The sequence below is a fragment of the Aphelocoma coerulescens genome, chromosome 8, assembly GCF_041296385.1.
Source record: "Aphelocoma coerulescens isolate FSJ_1873_10779 chromosome 8, UR_Acoe_1.0, whole genome shotgun sequence".
NCBI lineage: Eukaryota > Metazoa > Chordata > Aves > Passeriformes > Corvidae > Aphelocoma > Aphelocoma coerulescens.
Window position 1 is genome coordinate 21783164 of NC_091022.1, and position 25109 is coordinate 21808272.

General features: G+C 38.1%; 1 protein-coding gene across 8 annotated transcripts in view; it reads right to left on the minus strand.

Moving 5' to 3' along the window:
- ST6GALNAC3 (ST6 N-acetylgalactosaminide alpha-2,6-sialyltransferase 3) overlaps positions 1-25109 on the minus strand; it is a 220182-nt gene that overhangs the window by 60371 nt on the left and 134702 nt on the right. For 4 of the 8 annotated variants that reach the window (XM_069023243.1, XM_069023248.1, XM_069023245.1 and 1 more), the window contains exon 3: positions 12027-12436. In XM_069023243.1, the coding sequence (XP_068879344.1) occupies positions 12027-12436 (410 nt within the window). Of the gene's footprint in view, positions 1-6781; positions 7147-7720; positions 8004-9559; positions 9639-9853; positions 10093-12026; positions 12437-25109 lie in introns of those variants that run through there. The other 4 variants (XR_011152494.1, XM_069023247.1, XM_069023249.1 and 1 more) reach the window with 4 other exon arrangements.

Below are 25109 nucleotides of genomic sequence, written 5' to 3' on the forward strand. Positions count from 1 at the left end.
ATGACATAGTTACAAACAATGAGGCAGGAAATAAAAGAGGAAAAAATGTCAAAACTATCCATAAAAAATGTCAGAGAAGGAAAAAATATTTCAAGAAAAGCAAGGAACAGGTAATATAGAAACAAGTATGCCATTGGGGAAGAGTGTGGCCAGCAAGTTGAGGGAGCTGATCCTGCTCCTCTTCTTAGCCCTAGTGAGGCCACATCTGAAGTGCTGTGTCCAGTTCCGGGCTCCTCAGGGTAAGAATGACAAGGAGCTACTGGAGAGGGTCCAGAAGAGGCCACAAAGATGATGAGGGGTCTGGAGCATCTCTCTTATGAGGAGAGACTGTTGGGAACAGGGCCTGTTTAGTCTAGAGAAGAGCACACCAAGAGGGAATCTCATTAATATAAATATCTCAAAGGTGGGTGTCAAGAGGACAATGCCGGACTCTTTCCAGTGGTGTCCAGCAACAGGACAGAGGAAGGAGCAATGGCCATAAACTAAAACACAAGAAGTTCCACCTCAACGTGAAGAAGAACACTTTACGCTGAGGGTAGCAGAGCACTGGAACAGCTGCCCAGAGAAGTCGTGGAGTCTCCGTCACTGGGGACATTGCAAACCCATCTGGACGCGTTGCTGTGTCACCTGCTCTGGTGACCCTGTCTTGGCAAGCGGGTTGGACTGGATGATCTCCAGATGCCCTTCCAACCCTAACAATCCTGTGATTCTGTGATCAGAAGGAGAAAGTGAAGAAGCATGGAGAAGAAAGCATTTTTGACCAAAAACCAGTGACAACATTACAGCTTGTGATTTGAGTTAGCTAATCCAAATGGAAGAGTCTGAGATATGTGTAAGAGAAGGCTTGAAAGTTGAAATGCTTCAGGAATTACTTGGGGCCAGGCCTCAAGACTCACGGACAATGAGTGTCTTAGAATGTACTGAGCTGTCCTGGCATCCCAAACAGAGCCTCAGACTGTAACCAGGCTCTGAACACACTAAACCCATGTATACTGTGGCTCACAAACTCAACCCACCATTTAGCACACTGGAACATAAATTAATTAAATACCAAACTGTTTGACCAAAGACACTTTCTATTGATGTAATTTGGTATAATACCTAGTAAAATTAATGCAATTATACTTTTAATGTCTAGTTCATTCGTAACTGCTTAATTCATATCTCTTAATTCTGTTTTGGAGTGAAATGGATTAGATTATATAATTCCCACCTCCATGAGTTTGGCATTTAAAGGTAACATTCAAATAAATCATTATGTTTAAAAAATATGCAAAATATTGTGAAGTGGAGGACAACCTTGCTGCATCTTTAAAAATCAGTGTAGTATGATCTGTATACAAAAACACCAAAATGTCTTAATTCTAATTAGTCTTCTTGCCATTAAGATAATTCGGGAGCTCTATCTATGCATTCCTGAACTAAACACTCTTCACTTAGAGCTCAGTATCCCAACATACAAAATGAGAGGTTTCTTTATCCATGCCAAAGCCCTGTTTTGTTATTTGTTCTTGCATGTTCCACCTCTGGATACAATAGAAAAGGAACTTGCTCACCTGCCTGACAATGCCTTGTCGACAATACTGAATCAAAACTGCCACAGATGGTAGGTAATGTACCTGTTTGACATTTGTCATTCACACAAAGAGAGACAGTATTTTACTAACTGCCTCAGTGTCAAGCTGCTTTCCTTTTTCTAACACTTCAAACTTGAAGAAACTAAATTTATTTTAAAATTTATATTCAGTGCAGTCATGTTGCAAATGTGACTCCCCCTGATAACTTAGTTTCAAAAATGTTCTTTGTGAAGACTATGTGTTTTGATAAAAAAGAACATGCAACCATTGGTCTTAAAACAGTTGTATTTTGAAGCACATAGAAAGTGGACACAAGCTTTACTGAAGCATGCCAATCTACAATTCTGTGCAAAACATTCTCTTTATGGGAAGAGAAAAAGTATTGTAAAATGTAATTAGAGATAATCTTTCCTGTTTTCATTAGCTATTAACTTTATGCAAAGATAAACTAAAGCATAATGAATCCTTTCATTATCATGTAATTGTTATTTTAATGGTTACACTACAAGCAATAGAACACTATACATCCACCTCTCATATTAGTGGGCAATTATTTTGAAACTTCCTATTATAATCTACCCACAAAGACCAATGTATTATTGCCACCATTTTAGCATAATGATGACCGTGGTTTTGAAATCAGTGTGATAATCAGCCTCAAGGAAAAATGCAAAGTAATAATGAAGAAAATGTTTATATTATATGCCAGTCTCAGGCCTGGAACGCAGACCAAAGAAGTTTAAGGAACTCATGTGGAGCTGCTCTTGCTTCCGCTATCCTGAAACCGGTCAAATTTATATGACAGCAGTGGTTATTATTTCAAAAACAAAGGAAAACTATCAAGTGATCCAAAATTAGGAGCTTGGAAGGGAAACTGGAATAAGCCTTTCCTCAATGTGTCATTTCCAAGTACCATCCTAAACCATATCCAGAAATAGTGCCTGAAATCCTACATTTCCCACTGATAAACTGAACTGGCTTTAGTTACTCATCCTTTCATTGCCTTCCTTCTAACCCAGCAAAGCAGTGTAGCTTGGCAGGAAGTGATTAGACAGATCTAAGCAGTACATAAAGCTTGAGGATACCCTGGGGATGTCCTCTATAAAGTTAAATGAAGTTTCATATCCAAGGGGCACTCCATGAGCAAGACTCAAAATACCTGTAGGAGTGTGAAGGCTCTGGGATGTAACTGCAGCTGAGTGTCCCTGGCACATTCTGGACAGTGAAGCTGAAATCCAGCTCTCTCGAACACTGTTCATTCTTGGTAGCAGAGGTAAAGGCAATTTAAAACCATGAAATCAGCCCCAAGGAGTTAAGGACCACTGCTTGCTTCTACTCCAAACACGAAACACATTTCAACAGTGTCATCACTTACATAAAAGTCAGAGCAGCACAAACAGAGCGAGCAAAAATCCACAGCCACTGAGCTCTGGCAAAGACACAATTTTCCCTTGATAAAAGAAAAAGCTACACATGACAAACACTAGTCACATTTTTTAATGGACTAGAGAAAGGTGTGTAAAGAATGCTAAAGTGCATGGACACAGAATATTGATAATATATGAAATAACATTTGAAAAAATTGAAACTAAAAATCTTCTTTTAGAGGAATGATGCTTTGCACATACTCTTCAGATTGTTTTCTTTTCCTAATATTTTGATTGATTGTAAAATGTCAAGAGACTACTGTTAATTTCATATAGAAGGAAATGCTGTAACATTACCATGTTTGGCTGAAAACAGGTTATAGAGCACCAGAAATTTGCTCCATACTGGACTTCCAGACCATTCCAACACAAAATTAGGACTGTATGAGATTGAAATGCCTTCATGGTAAGCATACAATATTCAAAAAGCCCCATGGGTATGAATTTCTGCACAGCAATAGCTTCTGCTTTTCCCCAGTGTCATTTTCTCTTAGGGAAGTCAAGTTGTAGAAAGGGTACAAATATCCTTTTCCTCACAAAGGCATTTTAAGGCTTAAGTGATACCTGTAACATTTTTCAGAAATGCTCTCATGGGAAATGTTTGGGACACTTTTTGGAGACAGGAGTACTAGAAAATCTAATGAATTTATTCAAGAAAATTTCTGAAACAACATATGGAGAGCAAACTGAACACAGAGCACATATTCCTGACATTTGTTTTTATGGTTAACATAAAAGCATGATGTTTGTTTCTTAGAATTTCATCAGCTAATTCTTTCTTTCCTTTCTCTTTTTCTACACTAGTGACATCATCTACAGCAATTTTTAAGGCTTTGCAGAAAATCCTGTGCTTTGAAATTTTTAATGAATCATGTAGAGAATGTTATTAGACATGGAGTTTATGCCTCCTTTCTGTAACCAGCAGGACTAGAGCAGAGAGGATATGTGCGCTGGGACAACTTAATTTTAAAAATAAAAACAAAGAAAAAGAAGTCTCCAAATATAAAGATGGGATACCAACAAGAAACTCGTAAAGAACAAACATGAGCAGTTAGAAACCTTTTCTTCTACTGCAATTGCATGTTTACTGAATTCTAATGCACCAGATAGGGCTGCTCAGGTTCTGAGATGAGTGCTGTCTCTGGTAAGTGGTCCCAACTGTACTGAAAGCTCCCACAACCAGGAATTACTTACAAAGTCTTGAAAATAGAACAGCTGAATCTTTGAACATCAGTATTAAAAAGTATTTCCCTTCACACCCAAACTAAGCCCCCATGCTGGTCAATATCTGAGACATCACACAAACTGCTTGAAGACATTAAGATTCGAGATTCATAATAAATCCCCACTGTTAGAGTTATGCTTTTCCAGACTGTTGTAAGTTCCAAAACCTGCTGAAGATGTGAATCTCTGAGAAAAATTGTACGTGCTGCTCCTGTGCCTGTTACCCTTTAAATGCAGAGCTGCCTCACAGTTAAAAGCTCAGAGAAGTTGAGTATCACAGGAACTGTGTAGGAGCGATTGTTTTCTAAACACCAGTTGCAGCATATCCCAATAGCACCTCAGGTTCCCTGAGAAGCACTGCTATGAACCCTGAGTTACCTTTAAAGGCATGTGCTATAAATCCATATATTTGTACAGTTTCACTGTTCTGAAATTGCAGCCTAAATTCTTTACATGGGATAACAGACACAGAAATAATAAAAAAAAAAGTAGAACACCTGCTTTGTTTTTATCTGGGTAAAAATACATATTGAAGATGTGCACAAGCAAGCACCTCGTTAACAATGAGTTCTAAATTAACATAATGAGTCAGAAAAATTCACCATTTCCCCTTTGTTTTCCTCCCACCTATGTCTGTGAGGTCTCACAAAGGCTTGATTCCTTACCCACTAAAATCTCCATGCAGAATTTGTTTACCAGTCTTTCTAAATTTTAAGACAAAATACTCGAACATAAGTTCAGGCTAAACTTTTTCTAATTTCAAACAGTTTTTCTTTTGCTGTGTCTACTTGTACAAAGCTTTGAGAGGAAAATCTTTTCTAAATATCATTCAGATACTCAAAGTTATTTCTCATACAGCTTTTCTTGTAAAAGTCTTTTCTAATAAATTTGCTAGCTAGTGGGTGGACAGATGTACAGACACTCTTCTCTATCCAAAGCAAGAAATTACTGTAGAGTCTTATTCCCTGTCTCCTAAAGTTGCTGTCCTCACTTGAGCAGAGGCTCTATAGCACAAACCTCCCAGTGCATCTCCTGCAGTTTGATTGCAGTATTGTTTTTTACTAAGCACTGTAAATACAGCTCAGTGCTCTTTCAGGAGCTTCCATTAGAAACCCCACAGTTACCAGTAACCAACAGGTATCACACTTCAGCAATAGAAACATTACATTTATCTTCTAATCTATTTAATATATGTAGAGAAGAACCACCATGTGACACTTGGTAATAAGTACAGACTTCAATGGAAATCACTGTGTTCCTCAAGACAACTACTTCAGTTCACAGCAAGGTTGAATTCTAAAAAATAGATTAATTTATCTTTTTTTTAGTTTTTAACTTTTAAAAAAATTATATCTATTCCTTAAAATTTTAAGCTCCTTTAGGAACATCAAGGTCTATTTTACACACTGTGATCTGAAAAGCCAAAAAGATTGAACTATGGAAGATGAACACCAAAGGCTTCATTCAAAATCTGTTTCTGCTAATTTTTTTCTCTGAGACTTTTTTCCTTTGCAACCATAAAATATTCTCACAATCAGCAGCAAAACTGGAAGCCCTGCAATCCAGGGTGCTACCAGGATTGCCAGCATGAGTCAGTAACTTACATCATCCTTTCCAAAAGTGTATGTTCATGGGATGTGAGTGAGAATCACAGAATCACAGGATATGCTGAGTTGGAAGGGACCCTCAAGGATCGAGTCCAGAATCCCATCCATATGTACAGTTCCTTCTGGGAGGTATCAGCAATTGTCTCATAACAATAAAAGCTGCAGAGTATTTCAAGCACAGGATGAAAAAGGTGTGCATCTAATTAGGACTACAGAGAACACTGTATAAAGATTTAACATACAGTTCATCAGGAGCAGAAAACAGATTTAGTGGCACTTAAAGAAGATGTGATACATTAAAAGAAATAGATGGATAAATTCAAAGAACATGTGAAAATGTACAATGATAGAGTAGATCCTGATTATATATTCCATGTCTTTAATCATTAATTAAAAAGAAATAACTCCATGGCTATAGTCAGCAACCACTACAGAATCAATAGGTCTCTAAGCTCACACCAATCTATATGCAGCCACAGCTTTATCACAAAATAATAGCTAATATTGATATTTTTTAATAAAGTCTCACTTTACTGTGTAATTAGTGTAATGCAGTAGGAGCTGTGCTTCTTAACAGAAGTGCTGGTGCTTTGAGCAGCATTTACTGGCATGTTAATAAAGAACGGACTTCTTCTATTGAGTTCCATCTGCCTAATAGAGAAAAATGTTCATCTTAATTAGGAAAATCTTCATAAAGAATATAAATGCAGTTACTAATGGGCTGCAGGGAATAAATGTAGGACACTCAGGAACAACTGGTGTTTTACCAGGAAATGGAAGAGCGGATATAAACCGCCAAACAGTTGTTAACCATCTGGTGATTGACCACAAATAGCAGAAGATGCTGAGGTTTTAAGTGTTTTATAATGAAAAATCTATTTATTTCATTAAGGTCTCATGCTTTAGATCCTTGTTTTTTCAGGTAATAAAGCAGTCTTGACTGACAATGAAACTATTTAAGCCCTTTATGAATTAAGATGGACAAATTCATTAGCATTTTTTGAAGGAATTACTTTATCAAAAGAAAGAATGGAAGTGCCAAGCAATGGTTCAAGAAAGATCCACTGCAAAGTACTTGAAAAATGGTCACTATATCAAACACATATTTTTGGGGTTACTGAGATGCTCATAGGCAGTTGAGAACTTTTTGCTGACTTCACTGGTTCAGCAGCAGATATTACATCATCATGATAAAGACTATAGCCAAATGTAAACTGCAATTAATCTTTGTCCTTAAAAATGTTCCAACAGGCATGATACGTTTCTTCTGTCAGTCTGAATCAGTTTTTTCATCCTCTTCTTCCTAAAGTTCTGTAATTTAAAGACATTGATATTCTCTAACACTGCTCATTTTATATTCAAAATAAAATGAACGTTTACTAATCTTCCAGAAATTATATATTTTTTTTTTTTAGAAAAAGCACGTTAATACAAAGCACTGATGGGACATATACTTCCCAAGTGCCCAAATTTAACTCTCTCAGCCAGGCTCAGTGTCAGTGTTCACAGCTTCCCAATGGAAAACTGCTTTCTGCAAATTTTAACCAATACTAGCTAAGATTTTATATTTCCTCTGAATAACTTTTGATAGAGAAACCAATACATATATGGAAGCAAATGCAAAAATGAAAATATCATTACTAAAATATTTCATTCAAGCCAACAACCAGAAACATGACATAAAATTCTGATGTTCTGGACACTGACAGCTTTACTACCTCAATTCACAGAGACTTTCACCAAACAATAGAACTTACAGCTACTTGAACCTCAGAGAATGTAATTTCATTTATTAATTTCAATGACATTTCTACTAGACTATAGCTTCATGTAGATTAGTCAAGACACATGAAAAGCCACACATTAGCTGAGGTGAAGCTGTGATGACTGCAGTTGTCTTAACACTGTCAATCCAAACTTCAGATGAATGTAATTTGCTAGCTCTAAATGACAGAGATATAATATAGATCTCATATATCACCAAAGTAATAAATAACTAGTGAGCAGAACTGAGTAAAACGGCAGGCTGAACACAACCCCAAATTTTGAATCTTGATGCAGAAGTCAGCGATCAGAATGATACATCTTTCTGCCTTGAATGATAAAACAGCTTTCTCACAACCTAACACATAGCACCATCTGGCATGAACAGAGGAAACGAAGAACTTCTGGAAGAGAAGCACAAAAGCTATTTAGTTTCTTCAGAATTAGCCAAGATACTGACAGAAGTCTTTCAGAAACAGCCATTTGACTGCAAATGTGGCTCAGTGAACCTGCCTCCTGAAGACACATGTGTGTACCTAATCTCAAAAAAATGTAGTTGAATTGAACTGACTGGGTGTGGGATGGGCTCTGTCTGAGTTAAGACAGTGTATATGGAAAGTCAACTGTCTGCCAAACTGGCTGGGTTTTAGAACATCATCTCACATCTCTTACTGGGAATTTTAGGAGCTCAGGACACATTTCTTCAGCAAAGCTCAGCAGGCTCTTTTCAGTAGTTGCTCACGAAGAGAGTGACTACAAACACCCAGTTAAGCTGTGCTTTGAGCAGTGCCAGCACATCAGCCCTGGCTGTTTGCTGGGGCTCAGTGCCTCACTTGTGCAGTGGGACAGGAGTGGTCTGAGCCCACTGCCAGCCCCGAGAAGGGGTGTGGAGCTGGGCCATCACTGGCACTGCTGAGAGGTGCAGTGCTCAGGGGTTAGCCTGAGATGCTTGTAGTATAAACACAAATGGAGCCTGCAGACCAAAAATCATTGACTGCTCCAGTGATATTAGCACAGATTTATTTTAGCATTGCTTGTTAAAAGTGACTTTTAACGCAGACTGTTTTCTAAATGATCCTTAAAAGACACTCCTTTCTTTCTCATCACCTTCACCTAAGGCAAGAACATCCAGTAGCATTGATCTATTTGCAGCTAGTTTTCATTAATTTTACCCTCCCTAAGGGTGGTGCAGCTTTGGTGCCAGCTAATTAAAACCTATTTAGGGATGCTCAGTGCACTTTATCAGACCAGAATTAGCTTTGCTGCTTTAATGAAGACTGCAGTTTTCTCTGTTATTACCAATTAAATGTTATTATATCATATTGCATTATATTTGTATTGCATGGCAAAGATATAGATGGCTTTAGAAACACTTAATCTGGATTGAGGTACATACAAAGATGCCACATTTAGTAATTATCTAATATTTCTTTAAATCCTTTCACTTGAGTCAATATATATAATACACCAGCACATTAGGCAAGCACTGGAAGAAGCTGCCAGCTTTATGCTCCCTCTAGGGAAGTACCAAGTAAAATGCATTAATGAAAAATTGTGAATGTCTGGTAATGAATATTATTTATGTACAACAATTATTCAAAGTGGATGAGCATTCACCACCTTGAACTCGACTGCTTCACTAAGGAAGACTCGCAGAAAGAACATATGTTCCCCAGATTCCTAACACTCATGCAAGGTTAATTACCCAATGTGGATAGCCCATATCACAAGGTATTTTGTACTGCTGTAGAATTAAAAAATGCATTACAAAATAAATACTGTTTGTTGGAAGTTACTTAGAGACAATTCTTGTTCCTTCCATGCATCAGTAATAAATCGTTTGTCAATACCAAAGCTGTGGGTTCTGAACCTGAACCCAGTGAAGTCAGGGATAAAGCTCCCATGTCAGCACTGCAGGACCAGAGCTTTTCTGCAGTAGAGAAGTGACTGCAGCACATACCTGTTGGCTGCTTCTCACAACATCCTTTAAAAACTTGAGCACCACAAGGATGAAACTGCTGAAAAGTCTCACTAATTACCTAAAAAGATTGTACATCAAAGAGTAGAAACAGAAAACTCATTAAAGGCTCGACAGACTAGAAATCTGTTGCAATCTTACTATGCATTAATGACATACACTGTAGAGAAAGACAGTATTTTAGGATTAAACTAAAATAGATGTAGCTGCAATCCACTCAGTACATTTTAAAATATGAGTTGAAATTGGTTTCCTTCCAGAATTTTTGCTGAAAACATGTCGAACCAGACCTCTGTTCAATCTAATATTCCAAGCAAGGGTTGATGTTTCTCTGAGGAACTGAAGGAATATTTTGCTGAGGAACCTGAGTCTGTCTCAGCATCATAATAGCCTGGCACAATGTGCGAAAGTATTTTCATCACCCACAAATCTCTTGTGCTCTCCATTTATTGCTTCCACAAATGCCACATACCTCTAACAGACTCATGATCCTCCCTAGAAACAGAAGACAGGTCCTGCAAATTGAAGATGTTACAGAAAATGAAACCGTTTCCAAACTGAAGTCCCCCATTAGTAGAGAACTGCAGGATGTTTTCTTGAGATACAGAAGGTGTTGGCTGGTGACGCATCAATCATTTCCCTTGTTTCTGGCTGACAAAAGCACTAAACGATGTTAAAAACATCACTAAGCATTTGATGTGGAAAAGAAGGAAGGAAAATGAAAGTTGCAGTAGATACAAGGATGTAATCTGGTTGCCACTGTAAGAAGTGGTGGGTTTTTCCCTTGGTGGCAAGGTGGCACATGCCCAAACAACGTGATGGGTCGTGAGACAGGCTTGTAAAAATTTATCGCTGTTTGCAACGTGAAACGTAAGGAGAAAGAACATGGGCCACTTTGACATTAGGCTGCTTAAGAACTTTGTTATAAGCACTGAGAGAAGTTCAATCTGCTTTTGACATGAAAAGAACCATTTGTATTGTGTTAATTACGTAACTATAAAACCTTGAGATGTGTTAATTTGTTGAAGATTAATGGATCAGGCTGGAGAGAAGGATACTTTGACATTGAATGATGAGGGTTTTTTTCATAGGAAAACCAGGAGATTTTATCACGGTCTGATCTCACAATAAGGATTTTGATGAAGTACAGTAAAGTCACTGTGACCTGACTGACTCATAAATATAAACAAATTTATGTATAGCAATGCAATAATGTACCCGTGATCGTATTTAGCTTGATTAATATGTAAACAGGATGACTTGGATTATTAAAGGTCATTTTTGAAGAATGGATCTTGTGTATTTATTAGCCTCTGTTCATCAGTTTGTTCAGTTAAACTAAGGAAGCCATGATAACCTTGACACCTTAATGAGATATATGAGCTCCCTCCAAGTCCAGCAATATGTGTACTTGGTGAAGAAGCTGAGGGGCAGGCTCTTCCTTATGTTTCAATAGTTTGAAAACCAGGAAAAATCAAATGTCACCAAATTTCAACAGATTAATAACATAGTGAAACAAGTATGTTTGAGATAATGAGCTTTTCTACTTCAAAAGCTAAGACAAAATTTCAGACTATGTTAAGCTGTTTGTGAGTATCTGTATCTTTAATTTGGTCAGAATAGCAACAGTCCTTCCCAACCTCAAATTCATGATGTGCAAATTTAAAAATTAGTATTAAGGCACAGCAGTGATCTGGAAACTCCTTCCTAGCTAGCTCAAATGAGTATGTGTGACAGGTGCTCTTCCATGCCAAAACACAGATGACCTGAATTTCTGCAGCTTGGTTACAAATTCCTGAAATTTGTGGTCTTAATTCCACAAATCCAGTTTCTGCCTTGAACATGCTAGGCAAAACAGTGGCCCTCACATTTTCACCTCTTACAGCTTCCACTTGAGCAGAATAAACACACATTCTCAGGCATGGAAAATAGAATTTCAGCGTAATACTGGTAAAAACCTAAATCTATTCCAGTATCTCTTGATAACCCATTTTCACCAAGAAACAGAAATAATGCAAAAACCCCTGAGGTCTGTGTTTGAAGGAAAGCTACAGTGTATCTCAACAGAGAAGAAACTAAAATATCCAGAAGTACCCTGAGGTTGTGCATTTGGAAATGTTGTTTGTGTAGGATTATCCTCTTCAAATAAAATGTCAATTTAATCAATAGTAAATTGAGCTGAAAACAACACACAGTTTTGAAAACATTTCAGGAAGACATCCAATATTTTTGGGATTCAAGCCAACAGAAATGGAACGAACAGAAGGTAGCGTAGGTGGGGTAAATGGGGCCTAGCTGCTGCCTCATCAAGTGCTTATAAAAGTCAAACCCATATAACAATCCATTAAAAACAGATCTGGGGACTCATTTAGAAGCTGGCATCCCACATGGACTTTTCTCATGTATCTTTTGTCAAAAATTATAATTGGTCTTCACGTTTAAGACTTACCGGTCTTTTCCTGTCTCCTTCTTAAACACTGCATCACAGTAACTCATGCGCTTCTCCGTTGTCACGTAGATTTTGGCAGTTGGGTAGCTGTCAACAGTTTTCTTCAGCATGTTGTACACAATGCCATTTCCATCCCTCCTCATGTTTCGAAAAGGACCCCAGATCACGTAAACGGTGTTGTTGGTTTCTTTGAAAAAGTACTCAGGATTCTTGAGTAGGAGAGGCACACTTGTGTGAGAAACCACTCTTATGGTTGTCCTCTTCCCAACATCTTCCTCATAGCCCTTTGTGGGAGCATTGTTCATCCTCCATATGCAAGAGGACTTGTCTATCTCAGTGCCCACCTTCTGGCCAGCCATCTGTCCCGAGTTTGAAACAATGGCACAGAGGTCACAGTCAAGTTGTAGAGGCTGGAAGACAGGAAACAATAACATATACTGCAAGTTTTTCTCTGTAAAACATGAAGACTGAAAATTCAGTTAAAAGAAAGACCAGTACAGTACAACAAATTGATAGCAATGCTTCTCTTTAAAAAAACAAAACCACAATCCCCATGTGGCAGAGCTGCTTGAAAACTCTACCACTGCAAAGCTCTGAATGCAAACCTTTTCAATCAAACATGCTGTTCCAATCTTTGCCTTTGTTCCCACCTTGCAAAGTCAACTATACCAATAATCATTCCCTTTTTTCCTCTAAATGTTACTTCTTTCACTAAAAAACAAGGAAAAAAAAAAGCAGCAGAAAACAATATTTAGATCAATCGCTTCTCTTTTAACAAGGTGTTGTCAACAATAGGAAAAAACCTACTGAAAAAGTAATGCTGGGAATTTAACTGTACACTAACTGTGTTTGTGTCTGAATTAATAGTTCCCAAATTCATGACAGAAGTCGAATGGGAGATGTAACTCTAAGAAGTAATGTAATAGTATGAAAATCTTGCAGTTGGAAAGGAGATGTAGACAGAGGAGTATGTTGTTCTCTCCAGAGAGCAGTTATGACCCATGGAAATGAGAGGCAGACAACTGAACTAGGAACTTAATCCTGAGAAAACTGAAGTCAAAGACAGTATTTCCTGACCACGTTCTAGGGTGCTATTACTCCAGTATGAATTGAAAATACAAAAAATTATCTAACAGAGATATAAGGACCTATCTGATGTTCCATTTGTCAGAGGATAAAGAGTAAATGTCTTTTGATTCTTTCATACCTACAGACTGAAAGGAAATGTCCTCTATTTAATTTGGATTGTATAAAGAGTTCAGTTAGAAACTGAAATCAAATGAAAACTAGATCCATCAAAAAAAAACCCCACAGAAGAACATCCAGGTCAGAGATAACCTACAATTTTTTTATGGTCACAGACTTGATCCTCTGTCATGCTTGTAACTTGGAGTCAGTGACCTGAGTTTAATATTTTTTAGGAATAATTCCCTTCATGTTCTTTGGACACTTACTCTGACAGGATGCTAGGTGCTTTTCTGATCAGACTTGTGGCTACTTCTCTTCAAAATCACACCTCATTTAGCTGATGTGGATGAATAGCCTGCCTACATTTGACCACTATAACCCTAGGATGTGGTTGCTGACAAAACATCAAATTTTTGGTAAGAGGGAATAATGCAAGGACAAGAGACAAACATCTGAAGAGAGCCAAACTGTAAGAGCTAAAATATCTCATCTTTGGGTGACAAATATTGTACTGAATTAAGGTGCATCCTGCAAGACTTCTGCAATAAATCTCACCATTTCAAAGCTTTGATTTCTCTATTGTGATTGATTTGATTTAGCTATAAGGGCTGGTTCAGGAAAACATCTTTTCCTCATTTCATCAGTAGCTAAAGATTCCTGATTGAATACAAAAGCATTGTCAACACTGCATTTACACAATGCCATGCAATTTTTATAGCTCTTGTAGTTTTAGAGAGCTGTCCTGCATGGCTCTCTGACAGCAGGGATGAAATCCCAGGAGATGCAGCTGAACAGAGCAGTCTTTCTCTTTACCACTCACTCACAGAAATTCTCTCTAAGATACATTATGAGGACATGGCTGGGTGACCTAAACAAATCCACGGGCATAACTCATATCCTAGCACAAAGTGAATTGTTACAGTCCCAGTAGATTAATTTATAGCTTTCAGGGTGAACTTTCAAACTAACAAGCGCTGAATATGAAACTGCTAGATAGGAAAAGCCAATTTGGTCAAGAATCTGGTCCCATTTAAATTTGTCTCATCCTCAATGCTGCTTTTTTTCACTAAATTCTTCCTTCTCCATTAAAATGGAGCTGCTCTCTTAAATTTGGAATTGTTTGATTTTCTGACCTTAGTTAGAAATGCATCACACATTTTCTGTTCACTGAGTGCAACTGTTCTGCTTGAATAAACTGCATACACTCACTCCTGCAACTGTGTCCCCTGGTTTTCTAGCTCTTTTGTTGTGATTCATTTATCTTGCTCCAATTTATAAAGTGCTTTCATAATACTGAATGCCTGCACTAGGTCAACATATAATCTGCTCTTCTTGAACAGTCAGAGGCTAACCCCCTCCCAGCTCTATCTCACAATAAATATTTTTTACAATGTAGAGAAATTTTACATGTCCCAATATGCATATTTTCCAATAGACATCCCAGACAAAGTTAGGAGACTGACTGACACCCATGACAGATATTCCTCTGACTCCAGAATCATCCACTGATTTCATAATCTTTTTGCATCATATCTCCCTCAACATATGAGAAAACACAAATCAGCATTCATTCACTGAACCCCGTATGGAGACAGGCCACCAGTTTGTGGTGTTGGTTTATAGGTGTCAGAGACAAGAGGGGTGGTTTCAGTAACACACATGAAATCCACACACAATACAAATGGGTCTGCCAGCAGTCCAGGCTGCCCTCTCATCTGCAGAGATGGTTCAGCAGCAGTGGGATTGATACAGATTGGCAGGACCACACAGAAACCTGTGCTGTTACTGCTTATCCTCTCTGGACCCAGAATATCAGGTCAAGCTTTACCTCTCACAAAATCTTAATTCACTTGCATCATAGATACATGAGTTAAAGACAAAAACATTAAGAACCATTCACCTTTTCTTCTCTTTTCATGTACTTAGACATTTATTTCACCGCTAAACACCATGGGGGCTGAGCTATTATTGCTGCTAGAAAATTGTTCATTTTGTTGCTGACCAGAAGGATGTAGAAGTCCTCAGAAAAGCAGCTGGGCATGGTTCTGACAAATTGTCCCATCTTTTTCCTGAATGATACATTGTAACTGTTGAGGAACACTTATATTTTAATCAGTAAAGAAAATGAAATGTCTGACCTTTCCATTTCCTGTGCAAGCTTACAGACAATAGAAAAGATAATTAAAACTGTGAATTAGAACTTGCAAAACAGTGCCATTTCTCTAGCAAAGAGAAATAGCTGTGTAATAAAGGTCACTTATCAAACAGTTCTAGTTATTAAATCTTTGCATTTAGCACTGAAATGGCTTCACAGAATCAAAGGTCAAATCATTAAATAACAAAATCAGCCAGAATTAGAAAAGGTCACAAGCAAATCTAACTAAAGTAGGTCACAAAACATGATTCTCTTCCACATAGGATTTCATTATTTGGAAAATAGCTTACTTTCCAAATTTGACACTTCCCCACCATTTCCAATGTCTCCACCAAGAGACTGAAATTCCAGCTACAGAACCATTTGTATGGGTGGGTTTCCCAGTGGCACAGATCCTGCATCACCAAGTTTCCCAGCCACAGCCCTGGCTGAGGTAGATCTGCTGAGGTCCATGTGGGGATGATCTCAGGCCAGGTCTCTCAACCATAAAACAATGTCTGGACAGACCAGACACATGCCAAGCTCTGGTCTCAGCAGAGACTGCCAGACTCACTCCTCAGCTGGACCAAATCCAGCTCAGGACCTCTGCAGATGGAATTTCCACTAATGAAAAGCTGAATTTCTCTTGTGGCTTCTTAGCACTATAGACCAGTGGTGCGCTGGAGAGCTCTCTCCAACCACCATCTCTGTTCCACTCTGAATCCCACAACTAATCATGCAGATAGTTAGGAAACTCAGACTAAACTTTCTCAATTGTCACTTTAACAATATGATTGTAATTTTGTAAATTGGACGCAATGCCCATTCACTACATAATGAGGCAATTATTAGCAGCTTGCCACATATTAATTTGCTCCTTTAATGTTGAAACAAATGAGATCTTTTCTTATAATCATCCTTTTTGAGTGAATTCTAACAAAGCCGATTGAACAAAGCTCCAGAGAGACTTTCTTTATTTCAATGCCATTTATTCTTCTACTCTACTTGGATGTCTTTAGAGTTTTAGAGGATACAACATTTATAATGATGCCAATAGGGAATAGATTTTGCCTTTATTCTTCTTGATGTTCTTTTGAGGTCTTTGAAATGAAAGGTACAAGAGCGGCATTAACCGTCTGGCATTGTTTTTATTGCTTTTCTCTACTTTACAAGCAAAAAATGTATTTTAATTTTTCCTGTGTTTCAGTGATTAAACAAGCTGGTTTTATCTACACTTACTCAATTTATTCAGACCTCTGACTGGGAGAAAAGACTTGCCAGGCTTCTCTAGGAAAAAATTTAGCACATTAAAAGAAAAGAAAAGATAGTACTTGTGTGTTCACCCAGCAAGAACTACCAATTTAGCACAGCACTGTATATAACTTACATTACTAACATCAAGAAATAAAAATAAAAATGATAAAAAAGACAGGTCTGATGACCCTGAGTTTGTGTTTGTTCCCTCTTCTCCCCTACGGCAGTATTGTGGTTTTTTTACCTTCAGCAGTTCATTTTGGTCCTAGCCCTCAGCATCACATCCCAGCAAATTATTTCTGTCTTCATAAAATTTAATGTTAAGATTTCATAAAGATTTTAACATTTTGACATTATTTTGAAATAAGCCCGATGTCAACATGCATCCCATTTCCAAATAAATAGAGTATGATCTGCTTTTTCATAAGACTGTTCCTGAGACTCAAGTGCCTGGGATATTTTATTTAGATGAGTGTCACTGATATGTACATGAGTCCTAGCAGAAAATTTTTATTTAAATTGAATGAATTGAAAGGGAATGCATAGGAGGCACATAATGGCACTAATCTTACAGCAAGAGACTGAATAAATAACCATGGTTGGAACCCTTTCTATATACACTGACCCAGTTGTTACAGAACTGTTTGATTTGCAGCTCTTGTTACAGTTCCTTAAAGGGGCTGTACCAGCCCTTTGCCCAAACAAGTATCTTATGGATTCCTGACATCAGTGGTAACGAGACAGAAAAACAAAGGAAGCTCAGACTTTGGGCAGAGTTTGAAACTTGTGTGCCAAAGTCACCCACCCCATGTACACTTTCAACCAGCAAGTGTATTTTTGGAACATTTTCGTTTTCTTTCTCATGGAAAGGAAAAAAAGAACCAAACCAGAAACTCAAACCTTCCAAACACGAATCACAGTGCAAAGTGATGCAGTGTCATCTTTCTCACTTTTGAAACAGCTCCAGACAACTCCATGCCAGCTCCTACCTCTTTCAAGATACAGCAGAGCAAATGCTCACCAGAATGTTGTTAATTTTGCGGCTGCTATTGGGAATAATATAGGCAGCTTTGCAACAAAGCAAGGATCAAGTACATCTCATGATACCAAGAGCTGAAAACCAAATGCCTCAAATATATGTGAGAAAACTCTGAGTAAAAAGAATCAAGTATATGACCTATAAAGAATAAACCCGGGTCTTTTTACGTATTTTAGGTATTTTCCACTACTTTACTATAAGGCAGAAATTGAAAAGTCAAAGATAATACCCCTCATGATAATCTCATAAAACAAAATTTAGTAAAATTGAATAAAAGCCAGGTCCAGCTTGATCAAAATACATTAACTTTCTATTTTTCCAAAATTGTATTTAAATAATTTTCTAAAATGGAGTTAAAATGCTCCTCCAGTTGAACATTTTGCTTTATTATCAAAAGGTGAAAGAATGATAGTTCACATTAACAAAACAATCCATTTCCTTTTTTTCATTTTTCCTGACTTCCAGCTGAAACTTTATGGAAACTGACATCTTTTGAATAACCCTACATTAGTATTTTCTTCTGGAATAATAAACTATTGGAAGCCTCTTGATAGCTCTATTGGTAAAAAAGACTTAAAAATAGAAAGGTGGCGGGTAGTAAATAAGAAGGGGAGAAATTGTTCTGTCTCTGCATGGAGGGTTAACAAAGGAAGGAAGCTGCCAGATTGAGTGCTTCAAGTACAACAGAAAGACCTGGGAGAGGCAGAGCTCTGGAGGACTGTTGGGCAACAGCCCTGAAGGATTTTGAGCACTGAGAGAGTGGCAGGTGAGGGAAGTTTTGCCCTAAGGTATTTTCTGAAAGATCTGAAGACCTGTCATGCATGTGCACTCTCGGTCACTCCGTAGAAGACCCATTTTTGTTTGTGTCTCAGGTGCCTGGCAAACTGTCCTGTACCTAGGCAGGAGGGCAGAAGGGACATGCTCTTATTAACACAAATGGATATGCCACAAAAGGGGGAGGAAATAAATGGAAAGAAGACACAGAAGAGAGAAGAGAAGAGAAAGAATTTCAGACAACTTATGAAAGGGTAGATTGCAGTTTAGTGTTTAAAAGGGAAATGTGTAAGGGGAAGGAGGATTTGAGAAAAAGCAAAATACTGATATATAGCCAAGAAGATAAACCACGATGCTTGGGAATGCAATCTAGCAAAGAAGAACCAAATCTCCTAAAGATATTTGTTAATTTATAAACTAACTGTTGTGAAGAAAACTTCATCAGACATGTCAATCACGCAACTCAGGATTAGACAGGGAGAAAAGCTTTTGTCCTTTACACTGCAACTGCCCAAGTAGAAAACATGAAAATGGATATGTTCACTCCAGCATATAGTACTATAGTTTGTAGGTAACCTGAAACCCCGACATCCCTAGGCATGCAGATGTCTACACCTTCTACAGATCCACATAATTAACACCTCTGAATTGGAGGAAAAGCAGAACACTCTTTGGCATATATATAAAAATGAAATCAGCATAAAAATACAAGTACACCCAAGAACATACGTGGAAATGCTCCTGTCAAACACTGTTGAGGATTGAATTATTACGGAAGGGAGGCAAATCCCATCATGCACACCCTACAAAGCAAGCGTGAATAGCATTCACTCTGAAAAACAGCCCATGAAAAAATTAACTTCACAGCCATACAAAATGGAAAACCAAACAAACTGTGTTAGTTCTAGAGCATTCCTAACTTCATCCCAGAGGTTTAGCTGATGACCATAAATAACCAGAATGTTTGTGACACTTCATCTATCACCCATTTACAAATACACAGGCTTTAAAATATTGTGACTTTGTAATAGTTCAAAAGCCGGGAATTCTTCCAACCAAATACTGCTTGCTGAATGCTGAATCCAGTAAGTCATTTATCTTAACATCCACCACATTGCTCACCTGCCCTCAGTACTACGTGATGACTCTTGAATTTTGTGCACAAAAGTTACTGGAAAAACACAATGTAAAGCAGACACTGTCCATCAAACAACATAAACAACTAAGAGCACAACACAACCAGCTCATCCTAACAGTGGCACTCCTTCTGTCACTCTGTTGCAGAACTGTACTTGCTACCAGCAAAACATGTCACTTGATTCAGCAGGTTATTAGTATCATAATATTTAGCTCTAATTTACCTTCAGCAATTCTCTGTCCGTATCACATTTCTTTTCTGCTTTTTACATTTAGTAATAAAAAAGATAACAATTGTTTCTTCTCTATGCAGACATATTTGCTCAGCAAACACAAACCACAAGAAGGTAAAATGTCACAACTCAAGGAGACACAAAACGGAGGAACATCCTGTTAGCACATGGTCTGAATAGCAAATGAATCTCAGTATGAAAGGACAAAACCAATTTTTCACACCCAATAATGTGTGTGGCAGCAGAGCAGAGGTAACATGTAACACATAATCCTTCCTTACAGAGTGGACTTTAGAATGACACCCTTGAAAGCAACCAAGGCCAAAAGAACTCTCTCCACAAATACCATTTTTTCCTTGCAAGTAGTAGTAAGTATCCCTGCAAAAAAATTAATGATAATTCCTACTATGAAGATGCCTACTGGAAGACTACGTCTAAGGAATTCTCTGTCACACATGGAAAAGATGGGTTTCTCTAAGCGCTGACTTTAATTTGTATTTATTATAAATACCCACAGATGGCGGTAAAGTATATAATGTATACAGCAGATTTGTTCCAAGTTTGCTTTCTCTAATAACCTCCCATTACCAGCACTCACCATTAATCATGGACCATTATCTAGGAACTTAGTTGGCTGACTCACAGATGCAGTAATGCCTGTTAGGCCTCTAATCTAAATACATTTGAAAAAATTAGACTCACAAATAAACTAGGGGACTTCTAATATGAAGCTCACGTCTTATTTCAGGTCAATTTATTTGGGATTTGATATGGGGAAACAATATCAAGGTAAGCAGCAAAAACTGTCAGAAAAATACCTTGTATTAACCCCCCCCCTCTTCTTTTCCATGAAAACCCACCCAACAGGCTGGAAGCCTAACCTCTAATTTATTTTGGTTCCATGCTGTCTAGACCTATTATTTAATTTTGCCTCTCTTGGTGGTCTATCTGTCAAATTATTTGTATGCATGGAAGGAAAGTGATAAGCTAAAATGCTAATTATCCATTTTCCTGAAATTAAAAAAAAAAAAAAATCCATGCCAGGAATAAGAATAAGGTTTATTACAATAGCATTAAAACGAGTGACATTTTTCATTTGACAAAATAAGCCATAAGAAGCTTTCTAAGTCCAGTGTCTTTAATTGCAGGATGCCTTATCTAGAAGAGAATACATAGTTGCTTCTGGCCACATTCATTCAACTTCCCCTCATTGGTACACTGGGAATACTTGCAGTACCACTCTATGACTGTAATCTGTAAACATGTTTAAAATTTTCTCTAAAAATGTAATTTCAGATTAAAATTTCACTTAGAAAGTGCTAGTCCAAAAATTTCATCGTTTTAAGTATCTTTTATTTTAAGGTCATAAAATCATTTCATCTGCAGAAAGATACAAGGTTAAATCACCATTTTGTCAGACACCTGAAATTTCAAACACTGTGGCAATGGGCACTAGGATAAAAATTTAACCTGCACTGGAAAGTTCTGCTTAAATAATTAAGAAGGTATGTTTTACATTTTTTTAAGTCATTAATGAAAGCTATTGAAGCATAGCTGTATATTTTAAAACTTTGAAGTTCAAGGTCTGTTTCAAAAGAAAAAAATCACTGTACATATACTCTTTTCTGAATGCTTTTACATCATCACCTTGGTGCGTATGTCCACTAACCACCTTTTAATCAGTGCAGATTTTGTGCAGACAACAGTTTGTATCATGGACTAATACCTGCAATAACTCGGTAAGCAGAAACTCAAGTGGAAACTACCAGGGTTTAATGACTTGTAAATAATTCAAAGATCCTTCTGGGTCAGTTCTCCTTACTCTTGGAGCCTGACAGCCCAGCTTCTGCTCCTGCCACATCCCAAACCAGCCCCACTTACCCCTCACTTAAAAGCCTTTACTGAAGAAAAAAGCCCCCGAGCTCAGTGGCCTCTGCCAAATCTTACTGAAGTCAAGAGGACCTTGAGCAGGTCTGTGCATCCTCAGCACAGAGCTCAAGAACAAGGCCAAGGCCTGAGGTGCTGAGTAACACACACACAAACAAATGAGGCAGTAAGTTATGAGGTGAAACACGCTAGAAACAATTGCAAAACAAAATCTTATTAAAAGATGAAAATAATAAACCCTATCAATCTTTTCTCCACTATACAGTCTGGCCTGACAGTGACATAGTTGCAAGATATAAACAACACTACTTCCAAAATAGGTATTTATAATCATATAGCTCTTCTACCAATAATTTAAATTTTTAAGAAAGAAATTAATTTTTAGTCCTTCATACATCTTCAAAAGGTACACTGCAATGTACCTATACGGTGACTTTCTGGGTAAATCTACGACACATCTGTTGCCTCCATTACAGTTAAAAGCAAAACTTCCACTGACATGACTGAAGACTTCATGGAGACTTCACCTAACACAGGAATTCTGGGAAGAGAAATTTGGATTTGCAGTTCATGGATGGCCAAGATTACAAGATCATGGTGCTGCTCCTTTGCCTGGGCAGCGGTAGAGGCCTTTCAGCTGTGATTCTGCTTCAACCCACAAAAAGGATGCAGAGTATTTTCTTGATATAAGTTATCTACTCACAAAGCCAGAATACAGTGCTCCTTCTTGGTGTGTGAGCACACATACTGATGTTCTGGGCTGGATGGACTTCCCTGGTTACTACTGAAACTATTTCCTGCCCCAAGTCTGCCTCTGGGATGGAAGCCGTGGAGGCCACGTTAGCTTCCACACTGGCATCAGATTCTGTATTTCCACTCTGCTTGTGAGTGCACAGAATTTATGTAGGGCTTTTTGTTTTGTTCTTTTAGGCTGATGACTTTCATGTAGCTTGTGATTCCTAATGTTTCCAAGGGATGTAATGACAGCAGGATCCTTGAAACTTGAAAAGCAATCTTAAAGGTCAACACCTAAGCTCATCAGTGGCTCTGTAACTCACACCGATACAGCAATGACTACCACGGTTCTGACAAAACAGGTTCTTGGGGACAGCAATATGAGAAAGTAAATCAGTGCCCTCTGAGAGCATCTGCCTGCTGTGGCTTGCTGGCACTATGAATATGGCAAAATACATCTCAGCTGAGGGTCTAGAAAGGGAAGAGATAATGGAATACTGATAACTGCCTTCTAAGCAAACAAGTTGTGCCTCTCCTTTCCTCCTCCTGCTGGAGCAATGCTGCTCCATGCGACAGGCTCTGTTGCACCTCAAGCTATCAACAGCTCACAACTGCACGCTGGGAACTGGGAGGGTAAGTTCCACCTCACTGCCACAAAGCTGCTATGAGAGATTACAGGATGCAGCCTAGTGGAAAAAAAAAAATCCACTAAAGTCAAATAATTATAAAATAATCATTCAAAGGAAATGTCCAGGTGTCCACGTTTTGCTTATGCTGAGGAAAAGCATACAAATAATATTTCTTCATTTCTATGGACGGTATACAATGGAAAACTTTTCTACACTCACGTTAATTCTATGTTCTCATCTGCTTAGTGACTTTAAAAAAAGCGCATACATGTGCGTATGTATTAACAACACCAAAAGGAGCAAGAGAGAGAGAGGGAGGGTTTAGATTACGTATTAATTTAATTCTAAGAAAATATTTACAAAGCAAATGTGCAAGTTTTGGCATCCCCTCTCTGTGAGTCATACGACTGAAGAATTATAGATGCAGCATGAAGAAGTTTGTGTGTGTCTGTGCTCAGCTACCCCATCATACATGATGTCAGATATTCACAGTGTTCTCATGACTAAAAATGACCAAGGCAGATGAGCTGAGGAAAAAAACCTGAAGGACTATATATATCCCATTAAAAAAGAATCCTTTTTTCAAGGAACGCACTTTTGTGACAGAGGGTAATTAAACTTTGGAACAGGTGCCCAAAGGATTCTAGAGTCTCTGCTCCTAGAGATTTTCAAAGCTTGAAGAGGCACAGACATGACCTAACCTTGACGTTAGTCCTATTTATAGGTGATATTGGACAAGATGGTCTCCAGAGGTTATCTCCAACGTATTTTTTCAGTAATTCTATAGTTCTATCACTTTGAGAACCAAGGAGAAGTCCAATTAATTTTAATGAAAGACAGCACATATTTTTAATAGCAAGGACTATTCCATATGGTGGGGAACCCCCCAAAGATAAAAGAACTCAAAACAACAACAAAATATTGAAAATTGAATAAATAGTGAAAAATTAATTTCTTTTTTTCTTGTCTGTTCTTGGTTCTTTTTACTGCCTGTTACACACATAATCATACAAAATACAGCAGGAGAGAGAAACATTCCTAAAATGAAAATGGGCTAAAGATTTCATCTGCATGTCCTATGAGAATCCCGCACAGAACCTACACCTAATAAAAATCTTATTCCAGATTAAATATTATTAGGCACAGCTACAAGACTGGAATCCAGAATGGCCTGAGATCATAAGCACAGGTTCATTCCAGTGCTGGTTGTGGCACAGGGCATGGGCAGGCAACACGGTGCAATTTCCCTCCTGGCATGTGTGAACCAGCACCAGAACTGCTAAATGGCTGCATCCAACAGTTTAGGCTCATTGCTTTGTAGGATATTTGTAGAGAAAGTGAAGTTTAGTTGAGTCCTCCTCATAGGTCTTCTTTTAAAGGCTGTTAGCAGTGATACAAGGTGATAAATACCATGCCATACCTGGAGACCAATGCTGGGAGTTTTTGTTACTCCTTTCAGCTCTACTAACTGCAGTGTCTTCTTCACAAGCACTGGAGCATGGCTGAGACACAGAAGTGGTGGCCCAAATGGACTCCAGGGAGAAGGGGGTAAAAAGAAAGAAAAAACCCCACTGACCCAGAATGAATTGGTCTTTTTCAGAACAGAAATCAAGACTGCTGCTATGTGCTAGTGCTAGTGTCCACAGAGCAGTAAACTCTGGCTTCACAGGCTGAGACAGAGGGGAGGGACAAGGAGGAGAGGTATGTTCTAAGAAATCCAATGCACACAACATTCCAGAAAAATGGGGAAAACTCCCATACAATCAGAGCTTCAAAATTCCAACTACAAAACAGCAGAATTATAGAGGCTATGGAATACAGGATACTGAAAATCAATTCTAAAAAAGCATATCATAGGTAAATTCTGTATTTATCCTCTCCTCTTGGAATAACCTCACTGCAGCAGCAAAACAATTGCTGACTCTGTCACAAGACCCTTGAAAAAATCCTGCAGACCCTGTTTTTCAAAAGAGCAATAATTAAAAACTAAAGTCCTGTGGTGCTTTTCCTCTATAAGCCCTGTTTACGAATTCATAGCACAGCATGAAGGTTATTAAAATCCCATATGTGAGA